This window comes from Eucalyptus grandis, chromosome 11 (genome assembly GCF_016545825.1).
Source record: "Eucalyptus grandis isolate ANBG69807.140 chromosome 11, ASM1654582v1, whole genome shotgun sequence".
Lineage (NCBI taxonomy): Eukaryota > Viridiplantae > Streptophyta > Magnoliopsida > Myrtales > Myrtaceae > Eucalyptus > Eucalyptus grandis.
In genome coordinates this window covers 12,385,463-12,409,541 of record NC_052622.1, presented here as the reverse complement: position 1 = coordinate 12,409,541, position 24,079 = coordinate 12,385,463, and the positions used below count along the sequence as shown (strand labels likewise).

The 24,079-nt window shown below is 37.2% G+C and overlaps 2 protein-coding genes across 2 annotated transcripts; both read left to right on the top strand.

Moving 5' to 3' along the window:
- The first annotated feature begins 445 nt into the window (after nt 1-445).
- LOC120289739 (protein ACCELERATED CELL DEATH 6-like) lies at nt 446-17,895 on the top strand. Its single transcript, XM_039305075.1, has 3 exons — nt 446-457; nt 535-666; nt 17,179-17,895. The coding sequence occupies exons 1-3, from the start codon at nt 446-448 to the stop codon at nt 17,893-17,895; spliced, it is 861 nt and encodes a 286-aa protein (XP_039161009.1).
- Nucleotides 17,896-22,048: 4,153 nt separating this feature from the next.
- Nucleotides 22,049-23,094, top strand: LOC120289738 (protein MAK16 homolog). Its single transcript, XM_039305074.1, has 4 exons — nt 22,049-22,234; nt 22,321-22,394; nt 22,586-22,716; nt 22,871-23,094. Exons 1-4 carry the CDS (start codon nt 22,049-22,051, stop codon nt 23,092-23,094), a joined length of 615 nt encoding a protein of 204 aa, XP_039161008.1.
- The last annotated feature ends 985 nt before the right edge of the window (nt 23,095-24,079 follow it).

The following is a 24,079-nucleotide window of genomic DNA, read 5'->3' as shown; positions in this document are numbered from 1 at the left end:
CTCCAATGTGAACAAAAAGAACTATTGTTCAAGTGAATGTTTTAGTGTCAGATTTGGCGATATGATGAATCTCTTTGTCGAACATTTCTAGGTTTCTCTACAGTTCTCTTACTAAGTTTTCTCTACAGCTCTGTTATTTTGATTTGGTTTTCTCCAAAATTTCTCTGTCATGCATATCTTATGTGTTGCCTTATGCTTATATGATGATTGTAAAATCACAATTTACAAGGTCATTGCATTTGCATTTGTGATTCAAGAACATGCAGTGGACATGGCTATTACTGCTGTTTAAACTGTTCCTCTGGGGGCATCTCCTCTGTTTCAGCTTTATACTTCAACATGCCTTTCTTTCGTAATAGGGAAAAGATTATGACGACACCGAGGAAAGAAAAAAAGAGAGAGGCTAGAAGGGAGGAAAAAGCAGAAAAAGGCGGCAGTTTTGGAAATGGTTGGTTGGGTACACCTTTATAACCATAGAGGTGCTTCAGCCATTATATTACCCAAGATTCTTAATTATTGTTGGCTTTGCTGCAGAGTATAGAGAAAGAGCTATTAGAACGCCTAAGGAAAGGAGTCTATGGTGATATCTACAATTACCCTGTCAAAGAGTATGAAAAAGTCCTTGAGATGGATTCATTGCAGGCTGCCAATGAAGATGAAGAGGAGGTATACTACTTTTTTAGGAACATGTGTTACATTTGTTGTTTGAGATGGTACTTATGCTCCGTTAAAACAATATTTCTGTATGAAATGTGCAGAAGTTTTGCTTCTTGCTAGAGTTTATCATTTGATGATTGCCCAATCATCAATCTTTTTTTTATTTATTTATGTGATTCCAGCTACCTTCTCTATGTGTGATTGAAAGGTGTGAATGGTCTCAAATAACCAGGTGGAGGATCCAATATTTCTCCAATCTACCTCTATTACGACGAACAAATCGCAAGAAACAAGAAGCGACTGTTCAAAGTTAAAAACGAATACAAAACACAAAAGATCAAATTGCATTTGCACCAAACCCAACTAATATGACTGGAAAAAAGGAAGAAAGTAAATTGGAAAAAAAAAAGACAGCCGGCCCCCCGGGGGAGGAAGGGAGAGCGTTGGCGGGGAAGTCATCGGATGGGGCCAAGGGGGGTCGTAGCCCATGAAGGCGTCGTCGTGGAAAGGGCTTGAGTGGTGGTCCTGCGAGTCAGGATTGCGGGGGGATTCTTCGGCTTCGGTGTCCACGGGCATCGAATGACTCCATTTCGCAGATTTGCTCTCACTACAAACAACATAACAGTGCGAACGCGTGGTCTGTCGAGAGAAGGTGTTTCCGTTTATTTTTTCCTTCCTTTGATTTTATTCAATTTTGCTCTGGGTTCGTTTGATGTTCGGGTGTCTGCCGTATTGAAGAAACACCAAGCTCGGATCGAGAATGCGCGCGCGCGTTTAAAGCCAAAGCGAAAGTCATACCGTCTCTCTCTCTCTCTCTCTCTCGTTCTGTCCTGCTTTGAAGCGGCGACGCAACAGTGGAGTATGAATGGCTACATGTTGATTTTGTCAGACTAAATATAAAGAAAAATTGACGATTCCGATTTATCATTCATGGATAAATTTGTACAAAATTTGGAATCAATTTGTGAAAATGTAAAGATCGGTACATATTCCAGCCATTGATGAAATTTTACAAATGTGGAAATCGCAAACCTTGGATGGATACACGATGGGTATGCTTATCGATCTGCGAATATGGAATCACGAAATATGAACATCCTATTCCACTAGCTAATACCTCTCAAAACTCAATGGCGTGTTTTATGTACTAATAGAGTTTGTCTAGATGATTTGGCATTTTTATTCCGTTTTTACATTACCAATATATTCTATTAAGACCGTTATGGTAACAATTAAAATGGATAGTTAGCACGCAACTAACGTGAGTAACAATTAGACAATAAATCAAAATTAATTTGGGAAATACTTAATTGGGATCACATTTAATTGATAAATAATACAATATTCTCCTACTTGAAATATTAATCCAAATCCACAAAAACTTTATGCTAAAATAAAACATATGAATCATAGCGATGAGTCCTCTTAGATCTTTTGAATGTACATACACATATATGATAATATAAATGAATGAATAAACCTTATGTTCATTGCTGTTCTCAAAATAATTGAATGTATATAACTGTATTGAGAAAAACATCACAAATGAATAAAAATCTCATAAATTCTTCCATATAAAGAAAATTTTACATGATTGGACTAATAAACATTTCGACTACATTATCCTTATAACTCATTGTTGGAATCCCTTTAGTTAAAGAATCAATTATCATCAATTCAATACGTATGTGTTTTATGATTACTTTCTTCTCTTTAATATGTTCCATAATGGCTAAATATATAATGTCGATGTGCTTGCTTCAACTATCATTTTTGTGGTTTTCAACCATGAAAATTGTAGCTGAATTGTCGCAAAACATTATTAATGGCCTAGCAATGGAATCTATAGCTCTAAGCCCCGATATAAAACTTTTCAACTATACATCATATGAGGTGGCCTCAAAACAAGAAACGAACTCAATGAAAGTGGCAACCAAAGTTTGTTTTGCACTCCTTTAGGACATAGCTCTTTGGGCACTAGTTCAAATTAAACTCGTTACCCTTCATAATAGATTTTATACTTGGTAAACAATTTTTCATTCAAATTCTCTTTAATACCTTATTGATATAGGTTTCTTGAGATAGTCCTAATATATCTCGAGGTCTATCCCTATGAATCTTAATGCCAATAAGATGCATCACCGATATCTTTCATGTCAAAACTCTTATAGATAAATTGTTTCACCTCATGTAACAGCTCATTATCATATATTATAAGTAAAATGTCTTCCACATATAAGATAAGACAACAAATCATGTTCCCACTAATTTTTTGGTACATACATCGATCCATGATATTTTCTATAAAGCTGAATGAAGAGATGACATCATAAGACCTCAAGTACCATTGGCCGAATGATTGTTTCAAGCCATATGAGACTTCTTAAGCTTGCACATGCTCACTAATGCTAGAGAAAAATCCATTTGCTTGTTTCGTGTAGACCACTTCTTTTAGTTTTCCATTAAAGAACACCATTTTCACATCCATTTGATCTAAATGAGCAACCAATACCAAATAAGACAAAGAGAATTTTTTTAGATATAAGAGAAAATATCTCTGTGTAGTCAATTTCCTCATCTTGAGTGAATCCCTTGGCAACAAATCTAATTTTGTATTTCTCAATGTAGCCCAATGAATCATTCTAGCTTTGTATCTCTCAATGTAACCCAATGAATCATTCTTAGTTTTGAAGACCCATTTACAATCAAAACCTTAGCACCATCAGGCAACTCAGCTAAATCCTAAACCTCATTAAATGCTATAGAACTTATATCTTTCTTCATGGCATTGTACTACCAATTGGATTTATCACAACTCATGGCTTATGAAAACATTTCGAGATCATTTTCAACTCTAGCAATATAGTTAGATTCTTATAGATACGCAATATATTCGCTAGAGATTGCTTATTTCTTTATTCTAGTAGATCTTATTAATGTTGTATCAACATTCTCTTGAGGAGCCTGTTGTTCAACTAGATGCTCAACAGTCCATGGTATTTCTTGAATAGCTAGGTTTAGCAAGTCAATATTAGCATATTGTGGATCTTTAATGATTGGTTGTTTAACGGCCGGTTGAATTGAAGACACATTGTAAACAACAATCAATCTAGTACCTGAGGTGGAATGTTGAATATCTTAATGATCTTTTTTAGAACAAAATCCCACTCCCACTAATAAGGTCATTCTCAAGAAACTTAGCATTTCTCGACTTCACAAACCTAGTGGTATGAGATGAATAATAAAACATATATCTCTTGGACTTTTTAGCATTTCGAACGAAATATTCATTTGTAGTATTTGGGTCTAACTTCTTTTCCTGTAGATCGTAGACTTTTACTTCAAATGGGCATCCCCAAATGCATATATGTCGCAAACTTGGTTTCCAACCTTTGAATAACTCAAAAAGTGTCTTTAGGACAGCCTTGATCGAAACTTGGTATAATATGTACACTATCTTTTAAGAGCCTCAATCCATAATGACTTATGAAGTTTGGAGATGCTAAGCATACTTCATACCATGTTTAATAAAGTTCAATTTATTCTTTCTACTACACCATTTTGGTCTAGAGATCCAAGCATAGTATATTGGGCAACAATCCCATGTTTTTCAAAAACTTCGCAAATGGACTAGGTGATTATCCATCTTCAGTGTATTTATCATATTATTTTTCACATTTATTTAATCTCACAATCTTAATTTGATTACCACATTTTTTCTATACTTCGATTTTAAATACCTTAAAAGCATCCAACACTTCGTGCTTATTACGAAGTAAGTGGAGATATATAAATATAATCGTGAAAAAATAATCATTTTTATTTGAGAACCAAGATAAAAAGCAACTAGTAAGTGATTATTCCAACTGTATTTAGTATTTGAGTCCATTCTTAGATCTGGACTATATATATATATGTATGATTTCTTATATTTTCGTATTCCTCTTGACACATTTCTTTGACTTGTTGGTTTGCTTTCTCTTTATGCAGTCAGCACAAGTGTCATAATTAATAAAATCCACAATACCAAGTACTCCATCATTTACTAATAGCTTAATTATATCCATGGAAATATGTTACAATCTTCAATACCACAACATAGAGGAATCCTCATTTACAAGACATCGCTTTATCCCAGCGTTATCATAGACGTGCATCGCATTATAAATGGCATTGTCTCGTAAATTAATTTAAAAGAAACCGTTAAACAAAATATCATTCCCAACAATTTCATATTTATACAATAAACTGAATCTTGAATTTGAAAATTCAAAGGAGTATTCTAATGGTACAAGTCTTGAAAATGACATTAAATTCCTGGAAAAACTATGAATATAAAAACTCATTTTTAAATTCAAAACAAAGTCACTATTGATAATTAATCTACATATCGCAATAGCTTCCTCACGTGAGCACATTTTGTTTCCTCAATAGATGCTTTGTTTACTTTCCATTGGTTTCTGCTGGTTTTAAAAGCCTTGCAAGGAATTTGAAATAGGAATTGTAGAACCAGAATTAGTCCACCAAGGGTTGTGACCCACATCAACTATTTTAGATTCATAACAAACACATGAAAGTGGATTACCTTTCTTCTTAAGCCAGACCTTAAATTTGACGTAATCCTTCTTTATGTGCCATTTCTTTAAGCATTAATGTCAACTTGGGAAGGTATTTTACATTTTCCATTAGCTTGCCTTGACCTTTATACTTACTCTATGTTACCACATGAGCACTTTCTTCCTTTTCCATGAGCAGCCTCTCTTCCTATTGTACACACATACCATTAGTTCATTGATTGACCATTTAATATTATGTGTGTTGTAAGAGATATTGAAAGGGGCATATTCTTGTGGGAGAGTGTTCAGGATATAATATACTAGAAAGAATTCTGATATCTTAACTTCAAGATTCTTCAACTGAGTTATAATATCCCTCATCTTCATGAAGTGCTCCCATACACCTCTTACACTAGTAAACTTCAACGATGAGAATTTCATAATCAGGGTCATGGCATGGGCTTTCTCTGAAGATTCAAATTGCGCATCAATAGCCTCTAGTAATTTCTTGTTACTATTATGTTGAATGACTAAACTGTGAATGCTAGCAAAAAATCTTGTCTTTATGTACATTACGAAAAGGCAATTGGACCGCTCCTATTGTGCATAAAGACTAAGTTGAGCTAGAATGCTAGCCTTAGTAGTAGCAGATGGTTCATTTAACTATATAGCATAATCAATATCCATGCATTGGGAAAAATCAATTCCTTCAATTATCTATAGTTATCACCTTTCATAATCAGGGTCATGGAATGAATTTTCTCTGAATATTCAAATTGTGCATCAATAGCCTCTAGCAATTTCTTGATACTATTATACTAAATAACTGAACCACGAATACTAGCAAAACGTTTTATCTTTATGTACATTACACAAAGGTGATTAGACTGCTCCTATTGTGCATAAAGACTAAGTTGAGCCAGAATGCTAGCCTCAGTAGGAGCAAGTGGTTCATCTAACCGTATAATATAATCAATGTCCAAGCACCATAATTGGGGAAAAATCAATTCCCTCAATTATCTATAGTTATCATCTTTCAGTTTGGGAACAATTATACTAGAACTAATCGTAAGTGATAAAATTGCATCATAATCAAAGGGAAGCAAATAAACTTAAATCATATTTTACTAATGTAAAACATGTTTAAAAAAAATAACATAGCATCAAAAACTATTTGTAGGCTAAGTTTCTAATTTAAATAGATTCATTATTACTTCATGATAAAACTATCAAATTGTGTTCCCTTCCTTAATCCTTATGGGTAAATTAAAAAGATAAAATCATATTTCATCCTCATTAATCACATTAATAAATTGAAATTCATGTGGGATAAAATTTATAATATTAAGGTGACTAATCACAATTAAGGTCTTGACTATATGTGATCCAAAGACTTTAATGCATATAATTAACATAATGAAAGATGTTTTGGCTAATTTTCAAATAGTTAAATAAATATGGATCACTAAATGTCACGACCAAATTTTCGGGTGAACCACCTAGAATTTGGCTAATGAATTACTAAGCCTAGATTTAGCTCGAGCTCTCCCAAGCCTATACCAATTTGCGACTTAGGTTCAAGTTTTTAACATGCAATTGATTTTTAATTAAGAGTCGCCACTAATCTATTTTTGGTAGGTCGATTAGAAACTCAAATAAAGTAACGGGAGATTTACCTTACTCCTACGAACCAGAGATTGTGAGTTCGGGAACTTGATTATGCTAGATTTCTCTAACGCCATTTTGGTACATTTTTCTTTTATTTTGAAAAAAAATTTGGCAAGCAGCTTGAATTCATTTTAAATCACTTCCCTAACCTGCGAGGTGATCACACGGGTGCGCACACCACCAATTTAACAATCAAGAAAGCAAATATAAAAAATGCAAAACTTATCTCATAGCAACGAAAGCACCTGTAATGTTAGATCAGAATTCACATCAACGATCCTAAATATGATTTCTAATTAACATGCAATCACTCAATTCACATGTGCAATGCAATGCTTCTAATCTAACATGAAATGATATAACATGGCAGTATAACCTAAATTATATGACATGAGTAAAAAAATGCAATACTTAAATATGCAATCTAAATTAACCAAAATCACCTAATCTTAATGACGGGCAATTTCTAATTAAGTGCACATAGCAACAATCACTAAATGATATGCATTTCATGAACTTAATGCTATATGACATGCACATGATTTTTTATTTTCTTAATAAGCATGCAATCTATCATAATATGCAATGACGTGAAAGAATGCCCTAATTCTAATTTTTTTTCCTTTTCTTTTATGAAATTCTAAATTAAAATTGACAAATAATTAAATGTGCAATTTAGATTTTTTAAAAAAACTAATATCCTAACTGAATGCATTTTTTTTTGGATTTTTTTATTTAAAAATTCAAAATAAGATTACTATTCTAAATATGTAGGATAACCCTAAGATGAGGAATATTCTAAAACAAACCTAATCCTAATTCAAAAAGAGACGGAATCTCAAACAGAAACCAACAACCTATTGTCAAAATATATATAGCCACACATAGAAATATAATAAGCCAATAGGTTGGATACAAAATTAAAGTTTCCACAATATATATTCTTTTTTTTTCTAAATGACAACAGAGGAGCGTCCTATAGTAAGAGGAGTGGTTATGAACCCTGTAGACCATCCCCATGGGGGTGGTGAAGGGAGAGCCCCAATTGGTAGAAAAAAACCTAAATCCAGCATGAGGTGTAGAAGGTTTAGGGTCAATATCAGCAATGCAGTTCATCCAACAATAAACCTAATAAAAATTATAGAGCTATGACACAATCAAATCTGAATGAACAAAATGTTGAATTGAATCGTACTGGTCCCTACTGGGGGATATTACTCATTTTTGTACTTGCTGTTTTATTTTCCAATTATTTCTTCAATTAAGAGAAGAAAAAGAATAGCATAATACTAAATCATAATAAGAATTATCTTAACCCATTCGGAAGGATCACATCTCATAATTATCTATGGCTGTTTATGTCTTTAGCATGACAACTTTGATGAAAGAAATGGTGGAGGGAAGCGGGATAAATGGCCGATACATATATATAATGTACATCTTCAAATAACAACTAAACCTAGCAAGCTCATCTTAATCATATATAGCTCAGAAATGTATAATTAAGTTTATACCCAAAAATCCCCCTATCAAATTGCCCTTGTGAAAATATAAACATTCTCATCCTACTTATGACTACCTGAAAAATCTGAAAAATAAGTAAGACAAATGGATGAATAACCATAACTCAGTGAATAGTACAAATCTCTTCTAAGCAAATGGACGGTGCACTATGCATGTTTAATACACAAAAATGTAAATCATTTACATCAAATCCAAAACGTAACAAATTTGAAGATGAAAGAGAGTTATATATTACTTCAACACAATTATATCCATAGTAGACATACCTATTTCATCAATAATATCAAAAAAGTATAATGGTTCATTTCACTTATCAATTTTATTAAATCACACATCAATAGTCCATTTCGTCGACCATCCCGTGCTCAAATATCTAACCATGATCACGCTTAATACCCATGAAAGGCGATTGAGATTTCGTTTCTTAACTAGGTCTCCATCTATATTATCCATGGTCACTCACAAGGATATCCAAAAACTAGTATGCATACACATAAATCCATCAATGGGCTCAAAATGACACTGAGTATCAACACAAACCCATAACATCATCCTCCAAAATCCACAAAGCCAATCTAGAATCTATATTATAAATCAATTTTACAAACCAAAGCATATAATCTTTCACAACTCAGTTTATTGGCTAGAACATCCTTTCATAAAGTATTCCTAAAATCTTTTCATAAGTTAGCTCATAAATCATATCGCAATGTGGTACACTTAACCTTTTTCAAGAAAGGTTTATCACACTATCTCACAATAACAATAAAAGTAATAAACGTTCCATTTGGCTTTATGCAACAAATATGCTTGCTATATATATATATATATATATATATCCATTCACTATTACTTCATGCTAACACCTAAATTTTGCCTTTTTATCAAAGGCCTAATCGCGTAAAAAATTAGGAATTAATTTCTAATCCCATACAACAAATGATTTCATTAAATTGCATTGCACATAGACATTAGGAACATTCGCATTACGAGTATAAATTATTATAGTTTTTAAAAAAAAAAATTTAAAAATTAATTTTAAAAAAATGAAAGAACAAAACACAGCAGGGCCAGGTTAGGGACCTGCTTAGCCCGGCCCCTTTTTCTTTTCCTTTCTCCTTTCTTCCCCATTTCTTCTTCCCTCTTTCCCCAGCCCAGCTCTCTTCCCTTTCTCCTTCCCTTCTCTCGTTTTGGACTTTGGCTGAACGACAACCGACGAGAGGACGACCCATGACGAAGGACGGAAGGACAGTGAGGGAATGTAGCACGGTCTGGGCAGGCTGGCGGCAGCTGACATCATGTTGGGGGGAGAGAGAGAGAGGGAGGGAGGAGTTTAAAGGGGAGCCGAGGGGAATTATTTTGGGGTCTTCGGCCGAGAAACGATAGGGAGAGGGAAAGAGCGAATCCGAGAGAGAGATTGGGAGAGAGAGCGACTGACAGAGTAAAACCCGAGGGCGAGGAGTTCTGGGGCAGCTTGGCAATGCTTGAGCCCCGTCTGAGGACTCTCGGCCGACGCCCTCGAGTCTGCATCTCCGTTTTAACCCCGCACCAAACCTCCGGTGAGTTTCTTTTTGGTTCGAGCCACCTTTCCTGAGGATCTCGGCTCGGAGACATCGCGAAGCCGTCGGCCATACTTGTCTGGAGCTCGCCCTATAACCACCGTCTCCGAGTCGGGTAGAGATTTCCGCGGTCGAAACTCATTCCCATGTACTCCTTTTTGTCTTGTTCTGTTTTGAGAAAGAACCAACTTGGTGTCTCTAGTTCTTGAGCGCTTTGCTTTCAACTGAATTGGTGCTTGATGTCGAGCATTCCCTGGTGATTTTTTCTGGTCTAGACCTGAGTTCGAGTTCTAAAAATGTTCAATATCTTCCGTGCTCACCATATGTTCAAGGGAACGCCCGAACTAAAACCGTTCATTTTAGTCCCGCATTCCAACTTGTTCCCAGGAATTGTAGATGTGTTTTGTTTGGTACAATGTTTTTACTGATTGCCTAATACATTTCTTTAGTCAGATTTCATCTCAACCAAGTCTGGACAGCCCTGGATTTTCGGTCGTCGTTTTGTCCCGTGCTTTGTTATATCCTGTGATTGTTCCTGGGGTTAATTGTGTGGCTGCGAGCGGGAGCATCAAGTGCTCATGGATAGAGGCTGATAGCTGCCCGGGGTTTGGAAGTCGTTCGTTATGGAGATCCGGTGAACGTTGGGTCGGTCATTGGCGGGAAGGATGTTTCACGATTTCGTTCGGGAAGTCTCGGTCCCGGACGCTAGATGGTGGAATCTGTACATGCGACATGCTGATGCATTAGTCGGACGAGCTTTGACTGCTGAAGTCCTCGTGCGGTCGTCTTGCATTTTGGTGTGTTCTGCGTTTGTCTTGGGGGTAGCCAAGTGGGAAGAAGACGTGGGAAGGCTTTAGGAAATAGAGAAGGGAACTAAAAAATATAAGAGGGGGAAATGGGCTCATTTTGACTGAGACAGTCAAGAAGACGTGAGGGTATTTTGAGTAGGGCTGGGCTTAGTTCAGTTATAGGATTAGTAAGCTTTGGGTTTGAGTTCAAGCGGGAAGAGCGGGTCGCAACTCTGGTGATGGTCCGTTTGGGCTTATTCTGTTCCGATACAAACTGGTGGGGTATTGGTGATTTGGGCTTAGCTTTCTTCTAGATCGGGCTTGAGTTATTTTGAAAATAGATTTAGTATCAAAGCCCAACCACGCCAAAGGCCCGGCCTGAGTCCCTATTTTCTGAATAATTTTTTAGTAAAAATTAAAATTAAAATTCCGATTTTAAAAAAAATTGGAAATAGTTTAGAAATTAAATTTGAACTAGTTTTGTTAGATTTTTCTTTTAAAATGTTAATTCTGGTTTAGCATAAATCTATATATTATGTATAAAAAGTGAAAAAATTTTGATCTAAAGAATTGTGCTCACAATTGAACAAACTTTTATGGCTTACAATAGGGTTTGAATTTTTTTGAGATGAATGCTCTTAACTGTGCACTTTCAATGTGTTGATTGTTGTCTACCTCTTGCCTAGTTATGAATGGCATTTTTCTTATTCTTTAGCGTTAGATTCTTTGCTTTTTCTTTCAATTTATTTAATACTTCCTTCATTGCTAGTTGCTATCTTAATGATTGTTCACTGGCATAGTCATTTCACATGTTAGTGGATAGGTTTAAAATTAATATGACTTCGAAAGACGTTAATGGGAACACACCCCTCCATTGGGCATCGATGCATAACCATTGCCCAGTTTTGCTCTCTTTGACAAGGGACAACAGAGATGCCTTGAAGCTTCTGAACAATGACAAGTTGACCGCCCTGGATGTGGCCATGGAATCCGAAAGCTTGTCAACAAAATACTCACCGGTAATGCAATTTTTGGTTGCAGGCTGTATTTACTGCTAACTCAATCAACTGTGCTCATGATTGATGACTAATTCTCTGATTTGAGGTTTGCAGTTACAAGGACGTACAATTTTGATTGCTGCTGGCATACCGCGAACCAAAGGTCGAGACATTTGGTCACCAAGAAAACAAAGTTCTGTAGTAAGCAAGTCACCTCGCACCAAAAGGGACTAGTGACGATATTAACACTCGATTGGTAGTGGCCACGCTTGTGGCCTCTGTCACGTTCACTGCCGGCATCACCTTGCCTGGTGGATATAATTCTTCCAATGATCGACACCTAGAAACAGCGATCCTGCTGCACAAAAAAGTGTTTCAACTTTTCATGATTTCTGACATGTTAGCCATGTACAGCTCCATCCTTGAGGTCACATTCCTCCTCTGGTGTCACGCTACAAATTCGTACATAGCAGAACAAGCTTACGTCGCAGCAGGGCTATCGTTGTTTGTGGCTCTCACCAGCATGTCAGTGGCATTTTTGGCTGCCGCAATTGTAGCAGTGAGCAAACTCACTTGGCTCTGGATCCTCGTTCTGTGCATCGTAGTTGTTTAACCTCACGATGCTCATAATGGTTTTCATAGCCTTAATGTTCCCATTCTCCAGGGCTGCTATGCGTGCCATGTCCCTTTACTATCTGGTTCCGGCCCTACTGGGATATGTAGTCCCGCAAATAGTCAAGATGCACTGCCAAACTTATCGAAATAGGGTGGTTCCGTTTCTGTTTCCGTTTCCGGCCCCTTTTTTGTGGTCGATAGATGACCTGATACTTCGTTTAATTTTTGATTCCTAGCTTGGGAGGATTGGAAGATTGTACCCTTTCATTTGCTGTCAAGCAACACCTTGTATGTATTTTTGCAGTGTGTGATGAGTACACAAGGAAATTACGAATCCTCCCACTTACAAATCCAAATCTTAATCAAGGCATCGTAAAGTTAGAAAGTCTTTGTCTAAAGTTAGAAAGTCTTTGTCCATTTTGATTTTCTTAGGTTGATTATAAAGGGTTAATATTACCAAAAAAAAAAAAAAAAAACCTAAACTAAATTCACTGTGACGTAAATATTCTGACTTTTGAATTTTGAATTTGATCATTGTAATACAAATGCCCTAATTTTTTTTTCATATTATAAAAGACCTCGAACTTATATCAATATGACAAAAATATAATAGATGGAATTAAAATAGAGTATAATGTCACACATGTATAAGTCAGAAAGCCATTGTTTACTTATTAGAGTTAACTTGTTATATGGCTTTCTCAAATTTATTATTTTTGATCGGAACAAACAAACTGTGTCGTGTTGCGAATATTTTTCCAACACATACAATTGATTCTAAAGGTCAATCGGAATGGAAACAGCCTGGTAGGAGCGGTGGCGATACCGGCGGCAAGGCAGAAGCGTGACCGGTGGTGCTGCAGCGTGGTAGTGGAGGCAGCTGCCTTCCATTTCGGAGAAACTCCGCTCTCGCTCAGTCACTAGTCCAAAGCTTGAGGTCGCCACCGCCGAGTCAGAGATGATCTCCATCTTGAACAGGTACTTCTTGAAACAGAGTCCAACTTCGTTGTTCCATTGAACACCTTCCTTGCAAACTTGATTCCAACCTCCCCCCAAAAAAAAAAAAAAAAAAAGCAAAATGCAAAATGGCGTTGGAAGACAGCGAGAGGATGGAAGAAATTAAAACGAAACAAAGATAAAAGAAAAAGGGCAAATCAGGAAGGAATCGAAAGGTCATACTTAGATTTAATAGGATACGAAACGACCAGGTAGGTGTGGCTCTTGGTCGATGGATTTCATAATCATCTAGTTCATTCCGTTGCCGTTCTTGACCGATGGAAATCCGTCGACCTCAATTTCTTCGTCATATCGAGTCACCATCTCCGACTGGGCTTTCTATTCCATATGGGCCTAATTTTATTTTTTCATGGGCTGAGGTGATTGCTTGCGAATTGGATTGAGCTGAACTGGAGTAGTAGGCCTGGCCCAATTTTAATGGGCTTCCTTTTGGTCCAACGGGCTGAAGCCTTTTCATCATAAAATGTATATGGGATATATTGGCAAAAATTCGGAGTGTCAACAAGTAATATCAAGAAAATAATTTCAAACATTTTCTACCTTGAACTTTAAGGGACTGCATATATAGAAAGCCTTTCTTTCTATGTTGGAGAATATAAACTAAATTTGATTTAAAGTCATTTATTTCAAGTAGGAGTTGATACCAATTTAAGCCAACTACGATTTGAATGTGTGTAAGATAAAGTATGACACTGTAGAAAAAGCTAACGTTAACAAATTTATTGAAACCCTAGAAGATGAATGTGGAAAGCATGGAGTAACTTTATTGACCATCTCTGACTTAGGTTGTCAAGGAACTTGTTGCTTATTGCAATGACCATAGAGAAGGATGGCATTATGAGAGTAATCATCAATCGCCATCTTGAGAATCTAGTCACTAGGAAAAGTTTAAGACAAGAGGAGAAAATAATAGGTAATCCCTTTCTACCACATCAGTATAGTCTCAAGCCACTTATCAAAATAATATTATCAAGAAAATCCATTTTTGAATTTTAAATTTCAGTTTGTATAGATAGAGCCAGATACATGATAATTCTCAGGAGTGAAGCAAATGTCACTAATTATTTCCATGCACAGCATCTAGCACAAGGTCACATGGTGAATTGCCTTGATCTGGCAGATTCCGTAAAGGCTTGGCCATGTTCAATGGGAAACATGCATTTCTGTCATCCTTTTCACACCTCCTTGACAAGCTCATCGAAGTCATATGTACTCCTGTATAGTCTAACAAAACACTGCACAGACCTCGACGTCTACGATAGTCCGACCATTCAAAAGTACTTGGCCAATAGCATTAATCTGCGAGTTGAGACATCTTGGATAAATGATCACCATGTAATCAATTCAAGCATAACCTACAAAGACAAATGAAATCAACAATTTCTTTGTTAAAGCATAACAAGAAGAAGAAGGATATCACAAGGCGGTGAATAGCAGATGCTTCTCAGTTCTCGGTCCTTAACATTGCCAGGAAGCGCTTGAAAGGGGGCGATCCCCACCGGAAGGTATGACTGTTTTTCTTTTCGTAGGCGATGTATAATAGCTTGTAACAGCTTGTCCCAAATATCTCTTGAATTTAGTCGTTCCTAAAGTAAGTGATACAGAGATAGGGTGTGCACCGACATGAAGATGATCAAGACTTAAGCCTCTAGACTTGTGGTAGCTACGCTTCATGCGAAATACAATTTTTCGGAGCAATGTCTACTTTCCTCAAAGTGATAATTGCTCAGCTATATAGTAAAGCCTTTAGCACAATGAGATATCTAAAGGGACATTAGGCTATTAGGGACAGGCGTAGAATCAAATTTGAGAAGTATAATGATCGAAAAAACAATAATTTTTTCTTAAAATTTTCTTTATGTAATCCAACTCCTTTTTTCCTTTTCTCCCTTTCGGTCAGGGAGTTCATTTGTTGCCTTTTACTGCCCACATGGCAGTGATATCATGTCTATTTTTAAAAAATTAAGCGAAGTCAGCTAGTAAAGAGCCAGAAGACTAACGAACATTTATTATACAAGTTTGACGTTAGGTAAAAAAAAAAAAAAAATCTTTTAACCACCATCAATGTCTAACGAATTAATATTCACATATTTGTAAAAGACTTGTTAGTGAGTACCTCTAAAGTATTTGTTAGCGATTCTTAATAAGAAAATATTTTGGCTTCCAATATATAGGGTATACAATACCCCAAAACATCCTACGTAATCCTATCTGCCCAAGAACATATTGATCTAATAATCTGCACCTTTCTCGTGAAGCTAAGTTATAGTTAGCAATTTATGAGCACCCGATCTAAGAGAGGAATATGTTTAGAACATTTGAGATTAAAAGAATAAAAAACGATTGGAGGGGAGCGCCCCAAGAAATGGACGATGAAAGAGTCGGTGAATAGCAGGCAATAGGGACATGGAAAATTAATTACATTAGTTAATATATTTAAGAATTGGCTTATCGATTCATTCATCGGCACACTAGTTGATGATCATCCGACGAGCCCCACTCTCATTGTTTTCTTTTGAGTTCAATGTCTCTCTCTCTCTCTCTCCTTCCACCCCCTGCGCCCGACCTTAGCACCAACGCATCACCACCTCTCGGCCACCCCATGGTACACGACCTCAAGATGGTCGAACTTCCACCCCTATGAAAGTTCTGAGGGGCAAAAGATGGTGCGGCTGTCACGTAGGGAGCTAACATGGAATGATTTCCAAATGGGCCAAGTTGGGCCAGTGTGAAACCCTGAGCCTAAGGCCTCTACTTCTTTTCTTTTAATCAGCAAAGCGATGAGTAAATATTTTCGGTCTGTTGCCTGTGGGTCGCTTAGTCCGGCAACGAAGAGGGCGTGAAAATGAAATTTTCTGAATCCCCTTCCCGAAATCGCCAGTTTTATTAGCAACGTCATTGTTTCGGATATTCCTGCCGCCAGGGCTATGTAGCAGACATTTGTGGCGTTGCACACCGAAACCAACAGAAATGGGGCAATCACAAGGGCATCTTTTCCAGCTAAAGGACGGAATCTCAAATAGAGCCCAACAACCTATTGTCAAAATATATATCTCCATATATACAGATATATAAAAGCCAGTAGGTTGGATACAATATTAAAGTTTCCATAATATATTAAAAAAAAAATTGTACATCTTCAACTAATAACTAAACCTAGCAAACTCATCTTAATCATATATAGCTCAGAAATGCACAACTAAGTTTATATCCAAAGATCACCCTATCAAAATGCCCTTGTGAAATATTAATGCACTCGTCTTACTTACGGCTACTTGAAAAATCTGAAAAACAAGTATGACGTATGAATGAGTAATCAAAACCCAGTGAGCAATACAAATCTCTTCTATACAAATCAATCATGCACTATGCATGTTTAATACACAAAAACGTAACTCATTTACGCCAAATCCAAAACGTAACAAATTTCAAGATAAAAGAGAGTCATATATTACTTCAGCACAATTAGATTCATAGAAGAAATACCTATTTCATCAATAATATCAAAAAAGTACAATCGTTCATTTCACTGATCAATTTCATTAAATCACACATCAATAGTCTATTATGTCGACTATCCTATGCTCAAATATCTAACCATGATTATGCTTAATACTCATGAAAAATGTGATTAAGATTTCCCGTCTTGACTAAGTCTCCATCTATATTGTTGATAGTCACTCACAAGGATATCCTAAAATTAGTATGCATACGAGCTCTCAGCCAGATCTGTAATTTAGTTGCCAAAATCATAATATTTGTTTTCTTTGTTTATTCTTGGACTCATTGCTTGCAGAGAATAACGCGGATAATTTTGGCATCTGCTGGAACACCGAGAAGCGGTGAATTAGCTATCCGTAGGGGAATCCGCCAGAGCCTAGGGAAAGAAATGCAACCACCGGAATTGGATAGACTCAAGGAGGAGGCAAACACTCACATGGTCGTGGCGGCACTGGTAGCTGCTATGACTTTCGCATCTGGTTTTTCCGTTCCCGGAGGATACAATGGTTCTGACCCAGATGCTGGAATTGCCGTATTACTCCACAAAGCCATGTACAATGTCTTTGTGATTTGCAACTCCATCGCCATGTATAGCTCGATCATTGCACTCGTGATCCTCCTCTGGACACAGATTAATGATCCTTACGTGGTGGAAAATGCCCTTTCGAAATCAAGACTCCCGGTGTTGGTAGCTCTTGCTGCGATGCCTCTGGCATTCATGGCGGGCGTCTACGTGAGCATAAACAAACTCGCTTGGCTCGCCATTGTGGTCTTGGTCTTGGGATCCGTCGCCCTCTGCATTATCTTGATTTTCTATTTTTTGTTGTATATCCCGCTTGGGCACAAGCATCCTCTCGTTCGTCGCTTCAACGACTTAATTATCGTTCTGGGCATCTCAATGTCGGGGAGGGTGACTGCAGGCGGTGGGACTGCGGGACGAGCAACGACAACTCTCGGTGCCCATCGTGGTGCTGACCATCGCCTCCACCGGAGAAGCGAGATCCCTGATTGAATCTGTTATCTCCCCGCTAATTATGTAACCATGTCCGTACCTTGAGCTCCCTCTCAGTTTCATTTGCTGCTGCTGTTTCGGTGTGGCTAGCCTACCTGTCTGTTGTACGAATTAGTGATGTCTGCAATTTTAGTCATCCAAAACACTTCGTGATTACTTATTCAACGATATCTATACGTGACAAGTTCGGTTGAATGGAGTTTTGGGATCGAGCTCCATCATCACAATCTCCATTCCCCCTCACTTCCCTCAACATTATTTAGACATGATTTACATTAATTAGATAAAAGTTCATATGATATATTAGTCAATATATCTAAACTCACCAAACTAAGAAACACATTTTGTTTGTCTCTTATATATCATTGACGTATAATATTTCTATGAATAATTAAATAAGGGCTATGAGAATTCCGTAGGGTAACATCTACTTTTATTTTCAAGTTATCAATTTGCAAATAAATTTATTTTTTCACATCAAAATAGGTTTCATTTATTTGTTATTCGTCACTGGTTGGAAATGCCGTTTACTTTTTACTACCAATTTCTTTTGATAAATTTTATCGCACTCATATTTTAACTTCTATTTAACACGAATCTCTTAAATTCTTTAAAAATAATTCAAATTTAGACCTGTAGAATCGCATATTATTAACTGTATTATTTAAAATTTGAAATTTTCTTTTATATATTTGCAAAAAGTCACAAGTCAATATTAACTAGATAACCCCTCTCCACTCCTCTATCGGGGCCGATGATTGGATGGATTACGCGCATGATCCTCGTAAGGTCACAACAACGACATTGCATGTTAAATTAGTAGGAATTCCATCCAATCCTTTCAAATTTTTATATTTGATTTCATTAATTAACCATGAAATAATTGCAAACGAGAGATTTGTTCGTTGTCGGTGTCCTCACTTTGATTAGCACATAACACCATGATAGGGACATCGCATCTCAAGTTACTAGAAAATCCATCCAATCCTTCAATGTTATTTTGCAATTATTTAATTTTATTAATTAATCACTTGAATGACATTGACAATTTATCTTGCTAAAAAATCCACCGTCAGCCTTGCTTAGATCTGGCCAAGGGCCTCCGCAGGTCCATTGGTCGAGGGCAAGGTGGCCTCACCCAGATTTGGCAAGGGCCTTCATGCCCAAGGCCATGGCGCCCATGGTCGGCAAGGCTACCATGGCCTTGGGCAAAGCCATTGCAACTTTGCCAATTACGGGCGAGGCCATCGCAAAATTTCCAACCGCGAGTGAGGCGGCCTTGCCTAGGGCCTTCATTTCCATGTCAGTCGAGGGTGAAGCCTTTGTGGCCAGCGTACAGAAAAAAAAAAAAAAAAAAAGAAAGAGGAAGATAAGGAAAAAAATAAATACAAAAAATAAAAATAAAGAAATCAATTTTTTAAAAAATGCAAAAAAATCCACATGGGACAATTTGCTGGAAGTGATACTTAAATGATTGATTTTACTTCAATATGATACTTAAGTAAGTGAAGAAAAGTGATGGTCCTCAAGTGAGCACTATACTCTAGTTATATTGTCTCACATATGAGTTGAAAGGGCAAAATGAGAAACCTGCCATCTACATTTGTTAGCATAACATATTATGTTTGATACAAATGGGATAAACTAATTTGTATTTAATAATATAAATGTCCTCTCACTATAAAAAGCGCTAATATTGGTATTTTAGATCACGAATCATTTTCACAATACGGTTTTCCTAGTCTCGAACGAGAGACCTTAGCTTTCTTTACCTTTGTTTTTTTTTTTCTTTTTTAGTTTTATCAGGAGGACATGAGAGGCATGTGCTTACCAAGATTTTTTTTTAATCTTCTTCCGTATTTAATTTTATCAAGAATATTGCCTCAAAATAAGAGCTGTCATGTAAATTGGCAAATAGTGAATTTATTGGAATGGCAAAAGCTGGTAGACTAGAAGATGGAGAGTGCAGTGCTCTTCCCTTCATCAAACTGGAGAAAAAGATTCTGACAAAAACAAAATTAAAGAGAAAGACAAAACTATGTTAGCTGAGTGTTGAGACAGAATCAAAATCTTGAGAAAGAGGGAACAGACCGTGGGAAGAAAAAGAAGCGAACAGAACCAAAAACCTTTTTAGATGTTTAAATTCACTTGGAGAATTTTTTAAATACTTTTTTTTTATTTTATTTTATTCTTTTTTATTTTTTTTGGTAAGGTTATTTTATTTTATTCTTTTCTTTCTTTCTTTTTCCTTCTCTCCCACCCGCCTCTCCACCTCACTCACCACTACCTCTTCTCCACCGCCGCCGCCGCCGCCATCTCCAACGACCTCGCTTCCCTCTGCGCCAACTCCGTCCACCGAAGCTTGGTCGATCTCTTGAAGCTCGGCCTAGCTCGAAGCACAGGCAAAGGACAGCAAGCTTGATCTCGCCCGAGGCGCAGGCACAGGCGTCTGAAACGAGGATGAACCTACGCTCGCACTGGAAGAAGGTGCAGGCGTACGAATAGAGAAGCAGCATAGCTCCCCGACGAGGCAAACAATGGTGAAGGGGAACTCGACGCGAACGGCGGATAAAAGCTGGCGGCAGTCTGAACCATTTTGAAGGGCGACGATTCTACGGATGCGGCAGATGATGGCGTACGGAAGAGCATCGGCAACTCCCCACGAGGTAACTCTATGATTTTCCAAGGTAAAAGAACCCTGACCAATATGAAACATGGAGCAGAATCCATAGGAAAATGAAGGAGCAGAGGACGCCAACAAAGAGGAAGAGGAGAGAGCCAAGCCAACGGGAGCAGGGGAAGAGGTAGGGTTGGAGGCGGTGGCGAAGGGGAGGGAGAAGAGGAGGAGGAGGAGGAGTGGACAAAGAAGAAGGAGAGAGGGGAGGGGGAGCAGCTAGGGCTTGCGGCGGCGGAGGGAAGGTGGAGGAAGAAGGCAAAAGAGAAAAGGAAAAAAAAAAAGAATAGAAATGGAAAAATGAAATTTTAAAAATTTTTGGAGAAGCAATTTCGCAAAGTGTTTACACTTTTTAGCTTTAGGAATTTACTTTCTTAATTTTATTCATGAATATTTTACTTGATTAGAAAGTGTTTTTGGTTGACTAATAATTTTCAGCAAACTAAGGTGAACATCCGGAAAAGTAAATCCGAAAAAATACTTTCCCTCAGACGAAGCATCCTAAATTAATTAAGAGCGGAGGTTGATCAATAGATTTGTCTAAGTGATCACATGAAGTGCGAGATCATCGAGGACTAGCAATATCGATTAGAAAAAGCAATCCTTCAGTTTTCCAAGTTTTGTCATTATTCTGATTTCATTTTGTTCAATGGATTAATTTTTCCCAACTTGTAGATTTCTAATTTAGCGAGAAAGTTCCTTTTTATGATTGGCTCGACATTATTTGAGATTAGTAAACGACTCTTTGAATTGATCGGTAATGGAATGGATAAAATCAATTTTGTATTGAAAGTTGTGTGCTTTGAACAGGGAGGTCTCACAATTTTTTGATACGTAGCTGACATAGGGTCAAGTCTACATAATTAATTTTTGGGCTAATCGCTAATTGACAGATGGTCTAAAATCAATAACATTGTCCAAGGTGAGTGGCATCTAGTGTTGATTTGATGTGACAACAGGATCATTATGGGAGTTAGTGCTCTCTCTTCTTTTGCATTCTTTTTAATTGACCATCGAAGGAAGTCTACGCAACTTCTGGGGCTGATCACTAATTGATTGTTTCTATCGCAGGATTTGTTTTTATGATAATCTCCGCCCGGCTATTTGATGGAAATTCTCAATTTAATTGGTAATATGGTGATTATAGTTGTGTGTTATTTAGAATTTATTGTCGCTCTTGACTTTTAATTCTTAATGTTGTTGGCTCATATGTGAACCAAAAAGAACTATTTGTTCAAGTGAACGTTTTGGTGCCATATTTGGCAGTACGACAAATCTCTTTATCAAACAATATTATCTTTAGCATAAAAAATTTCGAGGTTCTCTATTACTAAGGTTTTTCCACGGCTCTCTTATGTCTATTTCGGTTTTCTCCAAAATTTCTGTAATCTTATGTGTTGCCTTATGCTTATACCATGATTGTAATATCACAATTCACATGGTCGTTGCATTTGGATCTGTGAAACCCCCTTCAAGACCATGCAGTCGACATTGCTCTCACTGATGTTTGGACTGGTCTTTTGGGGCATCTCCTCTGTTTCAGCTTTATGCTTCAACGTGCCTGTCTTTCCTAAGAGGGAAAAGATTATGACGACACCGAGGAAAGAAAAGAAGAGACAGGCTAGAAGCGAGGAAAAAGCAGAAAAGGCGGCAGTTTTGGAAAAGGTTGGTTGGGTTCACCTTTGTAACCATGGAGGTGCTTCACCCATTCCGTCCCCCAAGATTTTTAGTTATTGACGACTTTGCTGCAGAGTATTGAGAAAAAGCTATTAGAACGCCTAAGGAAAGGAGTGCATGGTGATATCTACAATTACCCTGTCAAAAAGTATGAAAAAGTCCTTGAGACGGATTCATTGCAGGCTGCCAATGAAAATGAAGAGGAGGTATACTATTTTTTTTAGGGAGTTTGAGAAGGTACTTATGGCCCCGTTGAAACGGTATTTCTGTGTGAAATGTGTAAAAGTTTTGCTTCTTGCTAGAGTTTATGATGTGATGATTACGCAATCGATATTTCAGGAATGAGAAGGAACCTGAGATAGAGTATGTGGAAGATTATGATGAACTTGAGGAAGAACTAGAAGATGATATTGAAGATTTTGGTGGTCTTGCTATAAATAGAGTTCGTGCAATTGGTGACAATGGCGAAGGTTCTTTCTATACCTAAATAAAACGTGTTCACCTAGTATTTGAGTGTTCATGTGATCATTTTTATCAAGAGCTATAACCTTTTTTTCCCGTCCTTTATGGTTTCTTGCTGCATTTACGTTTTGCTTTACTTCATTCCCTTAAAAATCATGTGAGATGAGAAGTTCCAAGAGGATTTATCCTGGATCCAAGTAGTGGAGCTAATTATACTTTTGGTTCAGATGAAGGCAGTGACGAAGATGAAGATGATGATGCAGAAGCTGATAGGAAGAGGGGAAGAAGAATCCTCCTTGGCTTTAAGAAAGTTTAAGAAAGTTGATGCTGGTTCTAAGCCCAAGAAAAGCGCTAAGGTTCTTGTTGAGTTGAGAGCAGCCTTTTGAATTGTTAAATCTGCTGTCCATATAAACCTTTGTTTATGATAAGCATGTATTTTGCATTAGTCGTGACAAATTTAAGTTCAGTTGCCAACGAATGAGAATTTTCTATTAGTAGTGACAAATTTATATTTCAGCTTTCTTGTATACATGGAAATCACTTTGTGCAATAGTGTTAGCTAGTCTCTAATGTTTTTGAGTGGCATCGTTGCCATGACCAACCTACATCGTCTTCCAATAATTTCGTATCAAAGTCCTATACATCATGATTGTGGTTGAGTGTTCTTTCTTTTCATGGGGGTTATTATCTTCTTTAGCAGAAATGAAAGCTTTTTAGGTTAAGATTCCAAGTATTCTGATGACATCCCCTATCCTGAGGAGAAAAGTAGGAAAGGTAATTCAACCCACTCCTTGGAGGCTGTCTTGATAGGATCATGCCATATGCATGTGATTAAATAAGTAACTTTCTCTATGCTGATGTCTAGTGAAGGATGCAAGGGATGGTGCTTACTCCTGCTCCGGCCAAAATTTGCTTTGATAGTTTATGGTGCAGTATATTTACCGTTCATGGGAACTTTGATTAGCCTGTAGTTACTTAGGCTATCAAGAGGTGCATGCTTCTACGTTTTATACTACTACTACTACTGCTGCTGCTGCTGCTGCTGCTGCTAATAATAATAATAATAATGTTAATGAGAATTGTAAAAGCTGATTATTATGTCTGCGCTTTTTGCTTCTTATTATGTGGTGTCCGATCTCAAAAAGGTCTCATGCCAATATCAGTGTCTGAAATCAATTCTTTTGATTGGCAGGCTGAGCATGAAAATGCTGATGAAAGATAAGCTGCAGGTCATTGAGGGCTTGCTCCGAACCTGTCTTGTTTTTGCCTGGCCTGGTAACCCAAATGGGGGCGGCTGCCTTGGCTTCGAAAGTAAATGGCATGCTTTTCAATGTAGCAAAAAAAGAGTTAACCACAAAGTTTCGACAGAAG